The sequence below is a fragment of the Cryptomeria japonica genome, chromosome 6, assembly GCF_030272615.1.
Source record: "Cryptomeria japonica chromosome 6, Sugi_1.0, whole genome shotgun sequence".
Lineage (NCBI taxonomy): Eukaryota > Viridiplantae > Streptophyta > Pinopsida > Cupressales > Cupressaceae > Cryptomeria > Cryptomeria japonica.
Window position 1 is genome coordinate 132,647,413 of NC_081410.1, and position 18,627 is coordinate 132,666,039.

At 34.8% G+C, this 18,627-nt stretch overlaps 1 protein-coding gene across 2 annotated transcripts in view; it reads left to right on the forward strand.

The window, feature by feature from the left end:
- The window catches only part of LOC131044213 (fumarylacetoacetase), a 122,806-nt gene that overhangs the window by 94,764 nt on the left and 9,415 nt on the right, over positions 1 to 18,627 (forward strand). For both annotated transcript variants that reach the window (XM_057977489.2, XM_057977490.2), the window contains 4 exons: positions 4,708 to 4,770; positions 5,027 to 5,091; positions 17,928 to 18,024; positions 18,246 to 18,374. In XM_057977489.2, coding sequence (XP_057833472.1) covers positions 4,708 to 4,770; positions 5,027 to 5,091; positions 17,928 to 18,024; positions 18,246 to 18,374 — 354 coding nt within the window. The remainder of the gene's footprint in view (positions 1 to 4,707; positions 4,771 to 5,026; positions 5,092 to 17,927; positions 18,025 to 18,245; positions 18,375 to 18,627) is intronic.

Consider the following 18,627-nt stretch of genomic DNA (forward strand, 5'->3'; position numbering starts at 1 on the left):
GCACAATATGGATTACAATTTAAGAGAAATCACCATTCCAAAGATAGGCGGCAAGGCCAACCTCTTCCACTTATGCAGTGGGACAAGAAAGAACAATAGAAATTGTTGTTAGTACTACTACCGACATTACAATATGAATCATAGCATATAAGAGTGATGAACCAAGTGCAATAACATGACCAACAGCTGTAAATGAAACCAAGTCCTTTCTCTTCACACCAATGAACTCACACACCCCAAAACCAACTCCAAACACCAAAAACTCTAATTCTGACATACTTCCAGCACGCTGAAAACACACAGACCAGAAACACCAAATCACACTAAAACACTTATAAGTCACCCAATTCTTAACCAAATGACATAAAATTGAAAGCAAATGATCACTAGGAGGTAGGTGATCATTCCTAGGACAACAAAACATGGCAAACTGACCCCAATAATATATATATATATATATATATATATATATATATATATATATATATATATGCACGCATTCCAAAGCGCTCAGCCACATGGTACGGCCAGCTAAGGTACGATTTTGCAAAAATAAAATCCTAAACACCATTCTAAGCTCTATTAACTTGCAAAAAGAATCACCTAAACCATAAAGAAAGATAGACGAAATAACTAGAAAGAGGAGAATGACACACTGAGACCTGCGATCCAAAATCCACTTCAGCACACTCCGCGACTAGCAACAAGAACACACTACAGCATTCCCAAAAATCAGAAATCTGATATATAAATCTGTAACATTATCTTCAATCCACTCCTCTGAATGAAGAGAAGTCTCTGGCTCGACCAGTTGTTGTATTGCAAGCAAGAAATCAAGCTATGGCTAGGAGGTAAGCGTTCCCTGAAGCTTTCACTCTACATTTCGGCAGCATTTCATTATAAAAATTCTTGGATACCAAAACCAAGAGCCCAACGCTCTTATTTATAGACTTTGTGTCTCCAAATTCAAATTCACATTCCCTCCAAATGAACGCCAAACCCAAATGCACATTCACTTCACATTATTTTGAAATTACATTTCATTTCTCCTTTCTCCAAATCGACCTTCTCATAGGAGCAAATATACTTTATAAAAATGACAATAAAATCATAATGTGGCATCCAAGGTAGATAAGTGAAATATATTATAAAATTAACTTATTTCTCCATAAGGCGTCCATCTTGCCTTATTAATATTTCACTTTATAAAGTATTTTTCCTCAACAATAAATCGCCCAATATATAATTAAGGAAATGACTTAGATATCAATATAACTTAAGCAATCCCTTTAAAATAAATCGTCCAACCTTTGCCTTAAGTTATAATTTAATTTAAAAGACCATTTTTCATCAAATACTGTACCTGCCAAAACAAGCTCCAAGGATATGGGGAAACAAGTTGAGAGAATTGCCCCGCTAGAAATAGTCACTGAACTGAGCTGAAGAACCCTTGCCAAGAATAGCACCAAAAAATGTTTGGAAGACCAACTGCTCAAACTGACCTGCCGGAAATAGTCATCTGAATAGGCTTGCTGACATCCTGCTAAAAATAGCATATTGCTAAAAATAATAAGTGTTTCCAAAGTGATTTTAACCACATTCTGAGCAGCCGTCGCACTTACTAAAAATAGTAAGTTCAGAAAAAGTCACCCGATGCAGATGCATGTTGAACCATCTTGAAGCTCTCTGAAAACCCAGAAGGAATCTAGAATCCAAATTGTCAAACTCCCACATACACCCCCTGAAAACACCAAAGAATCCTCCTAGAAAATAGGAAACCCTAATTTTTGTTCCCGACTAGCCTACGGGCCTCCGAAATAGGCTAATGGCCAATTGAACTAATCACTGCGGAGAAGGGGACGTTACATTTTTCAACTATGGAGTCTATGCCATCATAAATTTCACCCAAACATGGTTGATCTATATCAACACACCTAAGCCTACTCATGATAGGCTCAATGATACTCTAAACATATTCCACATGAGCCCACCACTCATCATCTAGGATCATTGCTATGACATTTTGGGTTCTTTCTATTTGTAATTGCCTCCATACACTCCAAAGAGTGTTGATGTCTAGAGTGTTCAATGCCTCTTGCAACTTCACTAGCTGTCTCAAAATGATTGTGTGCGCTATGAATTGAGTCCTGACAATCTATCATAGCGTAAAAAGTAAAACAAATTAAAAAATTAAAAAGTATAACATTTTTTTTTTAAATAATAAATTTACTAAAAAAACTTGAAGTTGGAGAAGGTCTTGAAGATGGCTTTTGATGTATGATGATTTCTCACAAAAATTTGAATCTCCTCAGCCTTTATGTAGGTTTTTTTGACCCACTCAATCTTTGTACCAATCTTTTGCAATATCAAGTTGAGAGAGTGGATGAAACATGTCCAAAAAAATTTCCCATATGAATTATCCACTATTGAATTAAATCACCATTGATAGAGAAATCTTCCTTGTGCAGCTTTTTCTTTCCTATTGGTGTAGGTATTTCTCTCACAAAGTGCTTTGAAGAAAAATACAACCTTAGAAAATCAGGAATGGCAGCTTGGAGGGAAATTTTGATTCTTTCACTTCTCTCTTTGAAATCAGACAAAAAAAGTGTAGACCTTGGATACCCTGTGAGTCTTTTTTGTGAAGGACCCACAAGATGACTGGGGTGGACCTTGGGTGAACTCTAGGCCATTCGAACCCCATATTGCACCCATATGGGTATAGGGGAGGGAAAGGGGTTTCGATGAACCTTGCAACACAATGCTTTTCTTGTCGGTCATGAAATGCTTTTGCACTTAGTTGAACTGAATCAAAATTTTAAGTTTATGCTTGATGAATTGTTTTGACCGTCAAAATTTCAAAATTTAAGTTTATGCTTGATGCATTGTTTTGACTTTCAATATTGTGAACTTTTTAAATTTTATTAGAAATTTAACAAAAAGTGCAAGAAAATAGTTAAGACAAGACAATACCCCAAGAATAAGGCATTTTATGGATTTTATTTTAACAGTGAAATAGCAACAAACGAATTATGAAGAAAATCCCTAGAAAATAACTCTAAGGTCTCACCATTGAGACCCCTTCTTGCTGCAAAGGAAGCCTTTGGAGGCCTATAGAAACTTTAAAAAAAAATTATAGTATTCCAAGCGCTTACATTTGATTTAAAAAATAAGTTTTAAAAAAATCCCTTTGACATATCTTATTATTAAATATGCCCCTAGACTTTACAAAATGTCCATCAACTTAAAAAATGCATTCGTTGTTAGTTACAAAAGAGAGAAGGAATAATCTAGTTGTAATAAATTTGAGAATTTTATAATTTGATTCTTTTTTTTCTTCAATCAAAATTGCAATGAGGTGAAGAGAACCATAGTTGCAAAACTCGCAAGTGAGCTAGCTCGACGAGTTACTCGGTGAAGGGTTTTTGAAAAGTTTGTGGTGATTTTTAGTGAGAAATTTGTCGAAATTGCTATGAAGACTTTTTTTGGCCTGCAGTTTAAAAAATTCACTGTTTTTCATTTCATTTCCACCTTCGTCCGACACACGATTGGCGATTTAGGGCACATGATAACTATACAAAAACTCACTTGAATGAGTATAACTTCGTTTTTCCACCGAATGTTTAAAAATTTTATATGATTTTTTAAACATTTTTATAAACAAAAAAGCACCAAACACCTATTTTCGCCCTTAAGTGATACAATTCTGAAAATGGCATGTGCCATAAAAGTTTGTGTGGTTTCAAAGGCTTTACTTTGGTGTTGCCCCTAGACCTCCACAAGGGGTGTTGCCCCTTGACCCCATTAGAGGCGTTGCCCCTTGACCCCTACAAGAGGCATTGCGCCTCAACCCCATTGGGATCTTCACTCCCAAATCCCTACTAGTTATTGGCATCTCTTGTGACATAGTGGTGATGAGTAATTGGGTTTTAACTCTTGAGTCAGTTGACTTAGATGTTATTATCACATTTGCCAAAAATCTCTTTAGAGAAGACAACTTCTACATATGACATGGCTAATAGATGTGGCATTGTAACTCATTTAGATGTTGAAGTCATTTTTTGGTCTATGATATGTACTAAACTTTGATTTTGATTTATATATGATGGAATTCAGTAATATGTTCTACGAATTTTGTATTATGTTTGTTTTGAAGAATATCTAAATTTTTTTATGTATTTTAAAATGTTCGATAAAATTGCTGAGTTATTGCTGAGTTTTTAAAACTTTTGGCCTCACAAAGTAATTCTCAAGTCTGAGTTTACAACTATGAGAGAATTTTGTAGAAACATGAAGCATGGTCCTATGGCTTGTCACTAGTGGATTGAGAAGCAGAAAATGCTGTGTGTGATATTTTATAGAAAGAAATTTTCAATTGGTACCACTAAATCATCATTAATTGAAAAAAGTCACAATTGCTCATCAATTTTGTGAATATTGCTTATACTATTATTCATTTCCAATTATAACCTCAATAGCAACTATTGACAGCAATTGCGAACCTTAAATCTTGTCTATCCATGTTGATCAGCCAAGTTTGCAATATCTTTAATGAGATGATATCTGTACTATAATTATTTTAGTAATCAACAAACGTTGCCTTGAGTTATGATTGATACCAGATGTTGAAACTGTACTTTCTCAGGCTTATATATTTGGGATTTTTTCATATACTGTTTTAATGACTCATATATATGACTTTTATTGCAGGACCCACCTCCTCTTCCTTATTTGGCTGCTAAAAGTAGTCATAGCTATGACATCCCCTTAGAGGTATGAAAGGATTTACTCTTTTACCAAGTTAAGGCATAACTATTCTTATTGGGGGTCTGTTTCATTTGACACGGGAATTTCTTAAACTTCTTTTAGATATAATTTGAACTTTTAACTAAAATTTGGGCATCTTTAAAAATATAGCATAGATATCATTTTAAGATTTTCGGATGTTGAATTTTTGCAATGTCTGCTTTGCTTTCTATGCCAATCTTCTTCTAATTTTACAACATCTTGGCTTGTGGCTTTTGTAAAGGTTTCCATAAAACCAGCAGGAGAGGACAAAACATTTGTTGTTTCCAGGAGCAATTTCAATCACTTGTAAGAGAGAAACATCTATCATTATTGTTCCTTTTTTACTTTTTAGTCACTTTCCTGATTTTGTCACTGCCTCTCCTTTTTAAAAAATATCGAACACTATATTTTTTCTCCTTAAAGATAATGATTGAATTTTCTTCCCTATAAATATGAGATAAATGATGTGTTGAGTTTGAACTTCATGACAAACACTGTTGCATTGATTATGGAAGACCATTTCTCCTTCAACTGTACTATGATTAACAACCATAATTATTTATAGGGTTAAAGTGGAACACTTCTATTCTTTTCACAAGATAATGTTGTAATATTCAGAAAATTTTGTAGTCCTCTAGACATGGTATATGGGCAGTTCATCTTTCCCTCTGAGTTTGTTCTCCAATGATCATTGTTGACTTGGTCTGATACCATCACTTTTCTTCTCTGAGTAAAAGCTGAAAAGATTTCCGTGATGAGGGATGAACCGAGCTTGAATATGAGATATAGTATCTCTAAAAGGGGTTAGTATTTTGTATTCTGAAAAAGGCCTTAACGAGTGCTTCTCAAGAGGGGATTTGAATTTTTTATTTTGGTGCAATTTCTTGCCTTGTGTACTTTGTTCTCCACTCAACAATAAAGATTTTGTGGTGTTTTGTGCTATATTATTTCAGAATCTTAAATTAATATGATGCATTCTTACCTATGCGATTCATTTATAGTTATAATATTCAAAACTGCTTAAAAATCATGCGTTATGCTCTTTTGAAAGTTGTGAATCGATGCGTTACTGTTAAATGGATGCATTTTACCTTTTGATTATTAGAGCATGGTATCTGTTGAGACATGGACCAGCTAGGACTTGAACCTAGGACCTTCCATACGCTGCTGGAGTGTCGTCGGTCTGGGTGTGGCTTATTTCCAACACCAACACCCCCCCTTAAGCCACACCTCTTGTGTGCTTGGGGCTCCTAACCTGGACCTGGCTTTGATACCATGGCTTTGATACCATGTTGAGACATGGACCAGCTAGGACTTGAACCTAGGACCTTCCATACGCTGCTGGAATGTCGTCAGTCTGGGTGTGGCTTATTTCCAACACCAACAATATCATCTTTCAACATATTGCCATAGAGTTAGTGTGTTAGTTTAGTTTTGATTTTGAAGTAATTCTTCCCGTTCCTCCTAACTTTTGAAAACTCAAGGAAGAGTCAGCTTCTTAGAAACCCGGATCATGAATCATGTTCATGAGATTTCCCATTGTTGGTATTTGGATGAAAATCTGAGCATCAACAAGGACATTAGGCATGATGAAAATACCCTTTGTCCTCTGTAGATATTTGAGGCCATTTCCTTGATGTGTTAGTACGAGGCCTAGCAATGAACTCCCAAAAGACTAGTTTTGTGTCACAAAAATAGGTAAAAGGTAAGGGCACAAGTATTCTTTTCTTCCCCCACTATTAGGACTTCCTTGAAATTTGAATAATGTTGAGCAAAGAGTTTTTCTTACAAATATAACAAGAAGTAGTCCAAAGGGTTTTAGTGTACCACAAACACATTGTTTATCTTAGAAGATACACCTAATGACATCAATGAAGTTGAGGAAATTTTTGATATTCCAAATGAAGAGGTCCAAATTTGGCCACCATTTTTGTGCATGTCCTTTTTGTCATTTTTTTACCTTACTAAATTCCCAATTACCTCACTGAATTAGGAAATAGTTATATTTCTATTGACAAGAAGCTAGCTAGGTAGTTTGATTGCGTCCGTTATCTTTTGAAGAAATTTTCATGTGATTGTTAGTGGAGGCATATTTTTATGTGGAGGGATTTGTCACAACTTCAAACTAGCAATGCGCATGTACCATCTAGCCACATCTATGCACGCTTTGATAGAATCAACATTGTACTAGGGGGTTTAGTGGTTAAAAGCCTTGGGCATCTTCTCCATGAACTTTGAGGAATTAATTATCAAATTTAAGAATCATAAGACTCACTAGCTTATAGGCATGTATGCGTCCCATTGTGTGCTTAAATTGTCATGAAAGGACAGTCAATGAATCATTGCTTAGCTTGGTTGTATCTAAGCCACAAGAAATCCCACCCAAATGCAATTTGAGTTATGTTGAGTATTGGATAAGCTTTCAAATGTTTCCGTTGACCTTGCCATTGATTCAAAATCATGAAAATGCTATCATTTTAAATCATGTGAGTTTACCATCCAACATTAAGCCATATAGGTACCTACACTTGTAGAAGAATGAAATTGAGCAACTCATTTGCTAGCTTCTTGTTGTTGAGTCATCGAATCAAGTACTAGTGCTTATTGCACTTGGATCATTTTAATCCAAAAGAACATGTCATGGCAGCTATGTATTGATTGTTGGGTGTTGAATTGAATCACCCTTAAGGATAATTTTCCTTTTCCAATTGTCAATGAGCTTTCGGATGAACTTCATGGACAAAAATACTTCTCCAACCTTGATGTTTGTTGTCATGCCCCGATTTTTTATTAACAAATTAGATTAATAAGCAAAACCATACACATCATACACATCCTAAGGTGATAATGTATATGCGAACCTGACAACAGTAGTATTTAATATTTCTTTTAAATCAACCGTTTGAAAGATAAATTGGATTAATTGTCATAAAGTAATAAACAGGTATTAATAGTAGTGGCAGACCAGATCTGACGCATGTCAGATCTGTCTGCCTTTCCAACAATTAAATAGATCACTAATTTATGCAGCGATGTGAATGTTGAAAATATTAGTTGTTAGTCAACACATCAATGAAGAGGTACGATTTGTCTAAAGGGAAAGGTGCGATCAAGGAAAGGTTATATCCGTCACCAAACAAAAGGGTGCAACAATTCAACCATTCGAATATATATTTAATAAGAGTCGCATACTCGTTAAGGATTATGGGAGATATCCATCACAAAAGATATAAGTTTAAAACTACAAAAGACCGATATATATTATCGATCAGATCAGATCTGAACTGTTATTAAGTTACAGGCAGTAACATCCTTGTTCTTGGTGGTATGCATGGGGATGTGTTTAATAAGTATGCTTAATATATTAAGCCTGATAACTTTCTTATGCAGAATTAATAGTAATATTAATATGGACTGCAATATGTATGACAGTCATACTTAATTTCATATATATTCATAATACATAAGAAGTTAGTATACTTATAGTCTAAATCATGCTATTACTGTCAGTATTTAAGAAGATGGGATCGAGTTGTTTCCAAGAGGGGCAGTCTAAATCCAGACACTAGGGTGATTCCCAAGAGAGGGTGGGGATTAGCGTCCCGAGAACCTTGAGAGACAGGGTCCCAAGATAGGGTAAGGGCTTGTATCTGTAAACTTTGAGGGAACCTATTGTATTTGGTATCTAAGTGCTTGGGTAACATTCACATCCTCTTCTTCCTTAAAACTGAAGTAGTAACAAAGTTTGACACTTGCATTAAGAATTATGGATGTAAGATAGATGAGCAAATTACTTATTAATAAATTAATGGAAAATAACTAATTTGATTCATGTTATGATAGAATTGTCTCCTAATCAATTTAGTTTAAGTCATAAGTACATTGGAATAGGTTGATTATGGTTAAAACAGGCCTAAACCCAGTAGGGGACATTACATTTGTTTTTGGTAAAATGAATTATTAGCTAGGTACGTGAAAAGGACATACCTAAAAATGCTATCCAAACATGTGAGGGACATTATGGATTCTTGGTTATGCCATCCTCTTTCCAAAACCCTACATACAATATTTTTCACCATACTCGTGGCATTCAATTTTGGTATTTTTTGATGATTTTCTTGTCCATAGTATTGATTGGGATAGTCACATACATCACTTGGAATAGTCTATTTTGACCTTGAAATAATTGTAGGATGGCGACCCCACTGCCTTGCAAATTTTCCAATTCACATTTAGTTCAATCACCTTGGAAAAAAGAAATGTTGCCTACTTGTCATGTAGTAAAGAAATGGAAGCAATATTGTTTAGGTATCATTTCAAGATCAAAATAGACCTTGCCAATTTTCTGTACTTATTGGAATAGTGTGTTTCTTACACAAATGGAATATAAAGATGCAAGGGTATGATTTAAAAATTATATACAAGGAGTGCGAACCTTGCAAGGAGAACATTGTATCAAATGCATTCTCACAGACCACTTTTTATAGATCTTATAAAAATTGTGTTTTCTATTTTCAAATTATTTGTTAATGTAGTCCATTCTAGCAGCTTACATTCTTCTTCAACAAGAGGGCATAAAAGCTTCCTTTAAACTTATTATCGAATCAAATACTTTTCCTTTTGGCATGGTATGAAAGCTAATGTCCATAGTTTGTGGTTGAATATGAAATTTATTGGTGTACCAAGGGGAAAACTGTTAACCCCTCTTCATCTACTTCAATACTTGGTTATTGTTTGCCATTGGGAAGAAATTGTAATGGGAGTTATTATAGGATTGGTGTGCTTTAGTGGCAAAAACACTAACTTTGTGGTGGGAGAATAATGACAAATACACCCATTCCTTAGTTGTTTCCTCCATCTCTAAGGCATACCAAGTTGTAGAGATCTTTCTTGTAGATGTCCACAAACTTCATGGTTGTTGAAAAATCATTCATTGTGTGTGATTGTGATCCAAATTTACTAGTGACTTTTGGAAGGACTTTTTCCGGTCTAGGGAACTCAAATTATAGTGAATTCTTCCTATCATCCATAGATGAATGATCAGATTGAGTTAGTGAATGCATGTTTGAAGGGGTGTCTTCAATGCTCTATGGGAGACAAGCACTTCCAATAAGTTAAGTGGCTACTACTAGTAGAGAAGGTTGGCATAACAATGCCTACTGCACAATCACCAAAATGACTCTTTTTGAGGCTCTTTATTGGTATCCCTTTTCTAAGATTGACTATTATAATTTGGTTTCCTCTTAGTTGTATGTCATTGATCACTTTTGAAAACTATGTGAGACCTATGTTGTTCTCAAGGATCTAACTTGCTTAGAACTATGTGGAAATGTACATTTTGTTTTTGGAGATTGGATATGCCATAGATTCCAAATTTACAAGTAGTTTTATCTCAATTTGAAAGGGAAACAAAAAGTTTCCCCTAAATCCTATGATCCTTGAAGGATCCTAGGAAATATTGGTTAAGTTGCATATGCTTTGTAGTTATCTTCCACCACTCATATGCATAATTGTGATAACCCCTACTGTATCACCTGATGTACATTTTATTAAACACACCAATAATAATAATAACATATATTATGGGGTCCAGTAGAAATATATAATATGAAGAAAGCAATTATTAAAATAATGTTAATAGATTAGATAATGTTAATATATTGCAAAAAGAAATAAATCATTAAATATTGTTAATATATTAAATAAGGTTAATATAAATAAATGATTAAACCATGTTAATGTATTTAATATATTAAATAATAAAGAAATATATTAAGTGAATAATGTTAATTAATGAAATTAAGATGTTATATGTTACTTATAAAAGGTTGTGAATACATCGCGGTTACACCCCTCGCGGGAAGTGGTGGCCATCACACCCCTTCCCGCGGAAGGGACCCGTGGAGGGACACAACACTTCCCCTCCACGGGGTATAAGGAAGGCAACCACAGCAAAGGGAGTGGGACGGAAGAGGGGAAGACGGGAGGACTGCAGACTGCGAACAGGTAAGCGGTACTTACTGGCCACAGGGGTATATATGTGTGTGGACATGTGTTCCACACACACACACATATATTAATGATGGTTCTATCATACATAATGATATACCAATTCCTTTAACAGAGTTATAGTAGGGTAATGATATTATCTCATGTGTATGTAGCAATGGATATATGTATGTATGCAGAATATTTATATGTATATAGGATCAATAATGGGAATTAAGGGATATGTAAATGTAGGCATAAATTATGGATTGAAAAATGATAATGAAATGTAGAATGTTATATGAATAATGTGGCTATATGATGGAGGCTATTGGGAGGAAATTCCCTTAGCCTAATTCAGGGATTATGATAATCCCTGGTAGGTAGTATATACTGAGTATTTATATGCATATATGTTAAGGCTTGGGTGTCAAAGTTCACCCAAGAAGAGACGGATCTAGTTGGTCCTCTCTGGTAGACTTGGATGATAAGATGTATCATCCAAGGCAAGGAATTGATCATATATGAGGATCTTCGTTGGTAGGCTTGGATGTAAGATGCTACATCCAAGACATGAATTGAAATATCCTTCGATTTCCTGGTAAGGCTTGGAACCATGATGGGTTCCAAGAAGGTGGGCAATATAACCACCTAAGGAAATGACCCAACACTGAATTCATATCCTTTTTATTAAATAAGATGTGAAACTAGTTTTAATTAAGTAATTGAAGTTTAATTGCAAATTAGATTAGTTATCTATATATATATATTTGTTGCATTCTAACAGTTTGTTTTGCAGGACAGTGGTCTCTAACTAGTAGGGACATTACAATAATGTATTCCATGCCTCACTTCATGAAGGTGGTCTCTGCCAAAATATTACCATCCGAATTGAACTATAGATCTTGGATGAAGAAGGTAGGCTAATCGTGGAAGTAGAACATATTTTGGACTAGTACACTCATTAGCTTCATCATTGTGTTATTTCAGATTACATTGCCAAATGGTCGAATTTCCCTATTGAGAATGCCAATGTGGGAAACAAAGGGTTTTATTCATCAACATCCAAAATTAGCAAAGCCTTTAGGTCAAGTTTTTACCAACAAGGAGGCCATGTCATATTCCCAATCTCCTTCCTTCCATTTCGTTTATTGTCTCCCCTCTCTTATTCTTCTTTGTTCCTGCTCTCTCTTGATTCTTCATTTCTTTTTCTCACATGCATTAGGTAGAACGTGACTGTTATTATCTCCCATAGATAAGTTATTTGTATTCAAGGAAGGATGCCTAGCATTTGAGCATCATTAGGATAAGAGATTGCTCCCTCAAAGTGGCATTTTAATAGGAGGGTGCCACCTTGGAGTGGAAAATATAAATTAAAGATTCTATTCTTGTTTGCACTTTCCGTCAACGAAGAAAACTTCCTACTTCTAAATTGAAGTACTATCTGCTTTGTATGTACTAAAAATTGTTTTTTATTCTTTTTGTTATCTATCTAAATCAATAAACATACTAATCCATTTGGTTTTGGCACTTTAATAATAGCAACTATTATCGTAGTTCATTTTCATAGGTGTACACCTTGATTCTATGTGATATTTTCTCCCTCAATCCCTTCCTAGATTTTCAACAGAACTGTTCTTTGTAATCAAAAAAATCTTGGAGAAGATGGAGTTGAGATGGGAGAGGGCTAAATCTTGGAGTCCTAAAGCTTGATATTAGAAAAAATGCAATTTGGTTGGCTTTAATGTCCCTTTTTGTAAATGCCCTAGGTTTTTGTCCTAAAATCACAATTCCAACTAACTTTCCTACTAGGGTTAGGAACATAAACTTAATCATAAGATATATCTAATTTATTAGGAAAATCCAACCATAGGGAAGCTAGAATAAGGTGACTTGATAGGGTGCTCTAGAGTTCCTCTACCCTAAGCCCAAGAGTGGATATATCATACGTCTTGGCCTCATGTGGCCCATGCCATCCATATGAGGTGGTGTACCTAGTGAGGTGTCCTATAACCATTCCTCTCATCTTGTCATCATCCTAATTTCTTTATGATTGATCCTCTTGCATTTGTGAGCCGTTGTGGAGAAGACGGGAGTGGAGAGTGCCCCCAAAACCATCTCTTTCTAGACCCAAAGACCGTACCCTTTGTACTCCTTTGGCCTCTATGGGCTCATCTTGTCCCACTTTGAGGTGGCATATCTAGAAGAATGCTCATACATTGTACCCCTCTTGTAATCCTCTCACACCCTCCTTCATCATGACTTTGATATATCATAAGTGATGAAGAACTAATATTCATGTTCATTAAAACAGTAATTAGTTACTATTGAACCCCTTATATTATGTTAATATTATTGTACTATCTTGGTAATATTATATCAGATTTCTATTCTCAGCACTAGCCTCAAATTACATTAATAACATTATGTTATATTTACATCATTATGTTTTATTATATTAACAGTATTTAACATTCCCCTCCTATGTCACATTAACCGTATTAAATTGTATGAGCAGTATTAAATTATATTGATAGTATTATACTGTATTAACAGTATTATATTATGTTGACAGCATCATATTGTATTAACAGTAATCTAATATCCTCATATTCCTACCATACGTATTTCCCAGGCAGTGGTGACTGCTGCCTCCTTTTTTGTCTTCCGTTATTAACTTATTTCCTTTTCTTCCTTGCCCACATCCTTCCCAAAATGACCGCTGGTCCTCTTATACTAGTATTTTCAAACAAAGGGCTATGTTGGATGAGACGTATCCTTTCTTTGCTTAGTTAATTGTGTCCCTTCCTTGAAACGATGTGTCTTAATGTCTCTAAGCAAGGTTTAAGTCCTAACTAGAATCGCTTCCTCAAATAAGTAATAATCGTGCCTTTCTTTGCATTGGTAAAGACATGTCTCATGTCTTTCGGTAATCACACCATTCATAATTCTATTAATAATAATATGTAATGCACATATTAATTAGACAACATTAATAATAATAAATTTATATTAGTTGTAACTAATACAATAATCTTTTAACAATATTATTGTACAAAAATGAATGAAGAAATCAATAGAATATATATATAGGACATTACAGTCCCTCCCACTGAGGATTGCCTGTCCTCAAGTAATGATTGAATGATCATAGAGACTTATCCGTAATGCTCCTTCCGCTGCGCTACTCTGATATTATCATATATATTTTCTCCCTTTTTTTGAACGGAATTGTGATTTGACAATAGAAACTTGGCGAAGTTTAACTTAAGACGAGTTCTCTCTCATCATAGATATCTCTTACGTTAAGGCAAGAACTTATGCATGAGGATTAGAAACATGGCACACATCTATGACCTCAAATGCAATGTTCTCTAGATAAATTCATATCCTTTTTTATTTCTTCTTGTTATTCACGTATTCTACATTAACTCAAAAACATAGAGCCAAACATGGAGCATACACTTGAAAACACTGAGTATACACATGAATGTATGAAGACACGGGCGGGGCATACACTCAAATACTCATATTGTTAGATTTCTTCTTGTTGACTAGAATGATTCATTGATTCATGTTTACCCTAAAAGATGGCAAGATCATGCTTTGATTCTATTATCCTAGTTCTTTTTCATAGGTGTACACCTTGATTCTATGTGATATTTTCTCCCTCAATCCCTTCCTAGATTTTCAACAGATTTGTTCTTTGCAATCAAAAAAATCTTGGAGAAGATGAAGCTGAGATGGGAGAGGGCCAAATCCTGGAGTCCTAAAGCTTGATATTGTGAGTAAATGCAATTTGGTTGGTAAACAATATTGAGTGGTAAAGCTTTGCCCAAGTAAAGGGTTTTCTTGTAGTTTTTTTATATTGTAAAATTCTTACACACAACAATCTCTTAAAATGAGGTGTTCATGAGCCTCCCAAATATTATCTTTGTGAGAAGGAGCATGAAAGCATGGATCATCTCTTGTTAGAATTAAGGGACTCATAGGTAGATTAAGTCTTGTATTAACATTGATAGTAAGCTACTTCAAATGAAGATAGGCTAATTGAGCAAAGGAATCTCTCTTGTTGGACTTGTTGAACTAGCCTTTCCTTGGTTGGTGGTGCCAGCCTCTCCCCTCCCTAAGGATTGGGGTTGGTTGAGTGGGAGAGGACTCCTTAAGATGAGAAATTAGTAAATATCTCCTACCATGGCTTATATAGAAGGAAATAAATGATCTTACTTTTTAGGACAAGACTAGCTATTTAGCATACTTGAAACCAATTCTTGATTGCTAGGTAAGAAATATTCAGATTTGTCATAGAAGAAGAAAATAAAAGAGAAAGGCTAAAGAGAGACAAATCAAGAGAGGAACCTTTGAAGTTTATTTATTTTGACTCCTTTAGTATAATTGTGTCAAAAAAAACCTTTGGTGTTGAGGGGGAAATTGGAATTCCATAGGAAATAGAGTGTGTAGGGCTAACTTGGGAAGGTTTTTTTATTGCATTTCATATCTATAATGATTACCTCTTTCTGTCTACCTATGTATTTTGGGCTGGTATCCACCACAAGTTTAATTCAGTTGCTAAATATTGGAATATAATTATTTTAAGGTTCCATGCAAAATTAAATCTTTACTGTAGACAATATTCTTAGATATTTCATATTTGAGAAATTATTTATCTTAATGATCATTTCAAGTTTGTATACCAATTCAATTGTTTGGAATTGAATAAATTTTGATGTTTTAGTTACACCATCTAGTAATATCATCATTTGATCATTTGAATGGGAAATTCTTGGTAAATAGTTTGTAAAATCAATGGATATATTTTCACGTTTATTACTAGGTACACATAAAGAATCTCATCAAAACATTCAGGATTATTTTTAAGTGTATTTTCATTTAAATATATTCACCGACATTTGTTCTTCCTCACCTCCATGATAAACTTAATGTACTCCTTGGATGCTCCCCTAGCTCCTTCCCGTGAGGCACATCATCATTGGAGCTGTAGAGAGACCATCCACATGAGATCTAGAGACAATATATTTAGACCACCTAGGTCTTCTCCCAAGAACTACTAAACCCTAAGTTGGCTTTCTTGGCAAGCATTTCTTATAGATGGCGGATGGATTTATTCATTGCCCTCACTTTCTCTAGTATCAGTGGTCCCACGACTTGAGATTTCCCCTCGCTGTTGGAAATGTGCTCTCACTAGTTATGGGTTTAACTTTAAACTAATCATAGAATGTCAGGATTAGATCTATAGTTTTTCCTCCTCTAGGAGTTGAAGACCAAGAAGCACTTTATTTTCAAATGCCCCATTTACTTTGAGATTGGAAGATTTCATTGCCTCTACAAGGACTCATGCAATAATCTATTTACTTTCTTTAGATATTTAGACCAGTGGTGCTTGGCTCTTTTTTTTTTGTGAGCTGTAACCCTACAATGGAGATCTCTATACAAGGGAGTCTAGAGGCTCTAGAGCCCCATGTTGACCACCTCTTTTTCCCAATCCACTTGGGCGATAGGCAACACAAAATGGCCTTCGGATACCAATGCTTCACATGTCAAAGTTGATAGATCAGTTAGGTGGTGCTTCTCTTAGCCCACTATTTCTACTCATTTTACTCAAATTTCCCAATCTACTCTCCCTTGGCATCACGGCCCTATTCATTATTGTTGGCATGACTCAACCCCAATATGGTGACATGGATCTACTACTTACTAGCCACCACCCAAACCATTGGGGTGGACTCACATTACATGCTTCTTTTCTACTTTGGAGGATACACTAGCCTTGGATGTCAAGGGAGTTTCTAGCGGAAGTGCTTTGGTTCCCCCTAGGGTACCCTAGAGTGGCCTTCTAACCTTGGATACTCCTTGGTGAGCATTATCTTTTATAGTGACCAATGATGGCTTAGACATCTCCATTTCAGATGTAGCATGGATATTTGATGAGATTTTCTTCCAGTTTTCAACAACACATGCTTTTGGTGCTCTTAATTGCCCTTCATTTCTATTTGTTAGTGGTACAATGCTTTATTTTGTCTTATGTGCTTTTATTATTTTGGTTCTAGGATTCTCTTTTCCTATAACCTTCTATCGTTAACTTCTGTAAACTCTAGTCCAGTTGACCTACTTTTGGTCATCTTTAGACATTAATATAAGTTATTTTCTTTTTTCTTTTCTTTCATGTTCTTTTTGATTTCTTGATGAGATTCTTTGCTCTTTGTTTTTGTAAAACTTATGCATGCCAATCCTCATTTGCTGTTTTCTCTAGAACACTTGTTGTTAGCTATTATATTTGTTCTTTGGACCTTAAAGCTTTTGTCATACAATTCTGCATTTTGCTAGCATTGTTTATTTGAGTTGACAGCAAGTTTTGCTGTGCTGGAAATCTTATAACTTTGTCTGGACAAATCTGCATTTTTTTAACTTTTATGGATCTTTTGCCTTTACGCTGATAATTTTTTTTTGCTTACCCAAAGTAATTTGCGCACACAAACACTATACATCTTGCATTAATGGCATACAATGACTTTATAAGAGTGCAAATGGATAGCATTTGCCAAAAGAAATTATAAATCTAGAAAATAACAAGTGTCCATAAGTAATGATGGATCACTTTTATTGGAAGTCTTAAATAGGCAGTTTGACTTGACTAGGCAGTTTTCTCTCATTTGTTCTCTCTCATCCTGATGGTGGATCATGGAGTGTGATCCGAAACGTTGATGCTAACAAAATATACACAGTTGAATCCAGAAACTTCAAGTATAATACATCATGAACTGTGGAAATTTGATATCTTTGGTTGAATAGAAATGTAAATTGACTATAAGCCAAGCAGCTTGTGTATCCAAACCCTATCGCAATGAATCATGTAAAATTGAAGAAACTCGTGTGAGTATGATATCCTAGCATACACTATTATCATTTCACATGCAGCGTACTCTTGCTATAGTCTAAGTGAACAATCTGAATAAATTATTCTAGCAGATTAAGAAGTATTTGGTAACCTTCTTTGTGATCTCAAGATGTTTCATTGTCTGAACTCCATTTTTTTGTTTTCTAAATAGATTTGGAGGCCATTGGATGCATTGCGTTTCTTGTTAAGACTAAGTTTCTTTATATCTCCTTAATATGAACATTTTTTGACATGTCAGATATTGGACGCTTGAGCAACAGATTGCACATCATACTATTAATGGTTGTAATCTGAGGTCTGGTGATTTACTCGGATCTGGAACTATAAGTGGACCTGTAAGTAATTTTCTACAATCACTTTCAAAATTTGATTTATTCTTGGCAGAATTGAGGTAGTGAAAACAAGAATAAAATTGTCTGTGTTGTAATATTCGACTTAAATTTTAAATTCCAGTAGAATAGCAAGAAACATTGAGTGGAAGAACACAAGCAATTGCAACTTAGGGAACTCAATTTTGGTAGTGCAAACACAGTTACTTAGCCATTGGATGTTACAGAATCCTGAAAACTTAGGTTCTCTATTGGAGCTTACATGTGATGGGAAGAAGCAACTGAAGATTGGAAATAATTTGAATCGTACATTTTTGGGAGATGGTGATGAAGTCATTTTAACAGCATGCTGTCAGGTATTCAAATTTTCTTCATACTTTGAATTTTTCTTTCTTTTCTCCATCTCTTGAAATATGATGTAAAGATAAATTTGATTACAGGATTGCTCCATTTTATAATGATACTATTTGTTTTTTATTAACGGTGCTTTTTTGTCTAACATCCCCTGCTATTGAGTCATGATCAAATGAGCTCACAGTATATTACTATTTTTGTTCATATGAAGTATATTGTATTGATATCTTCTGTCTTTGTTGTACTTGATTTCAT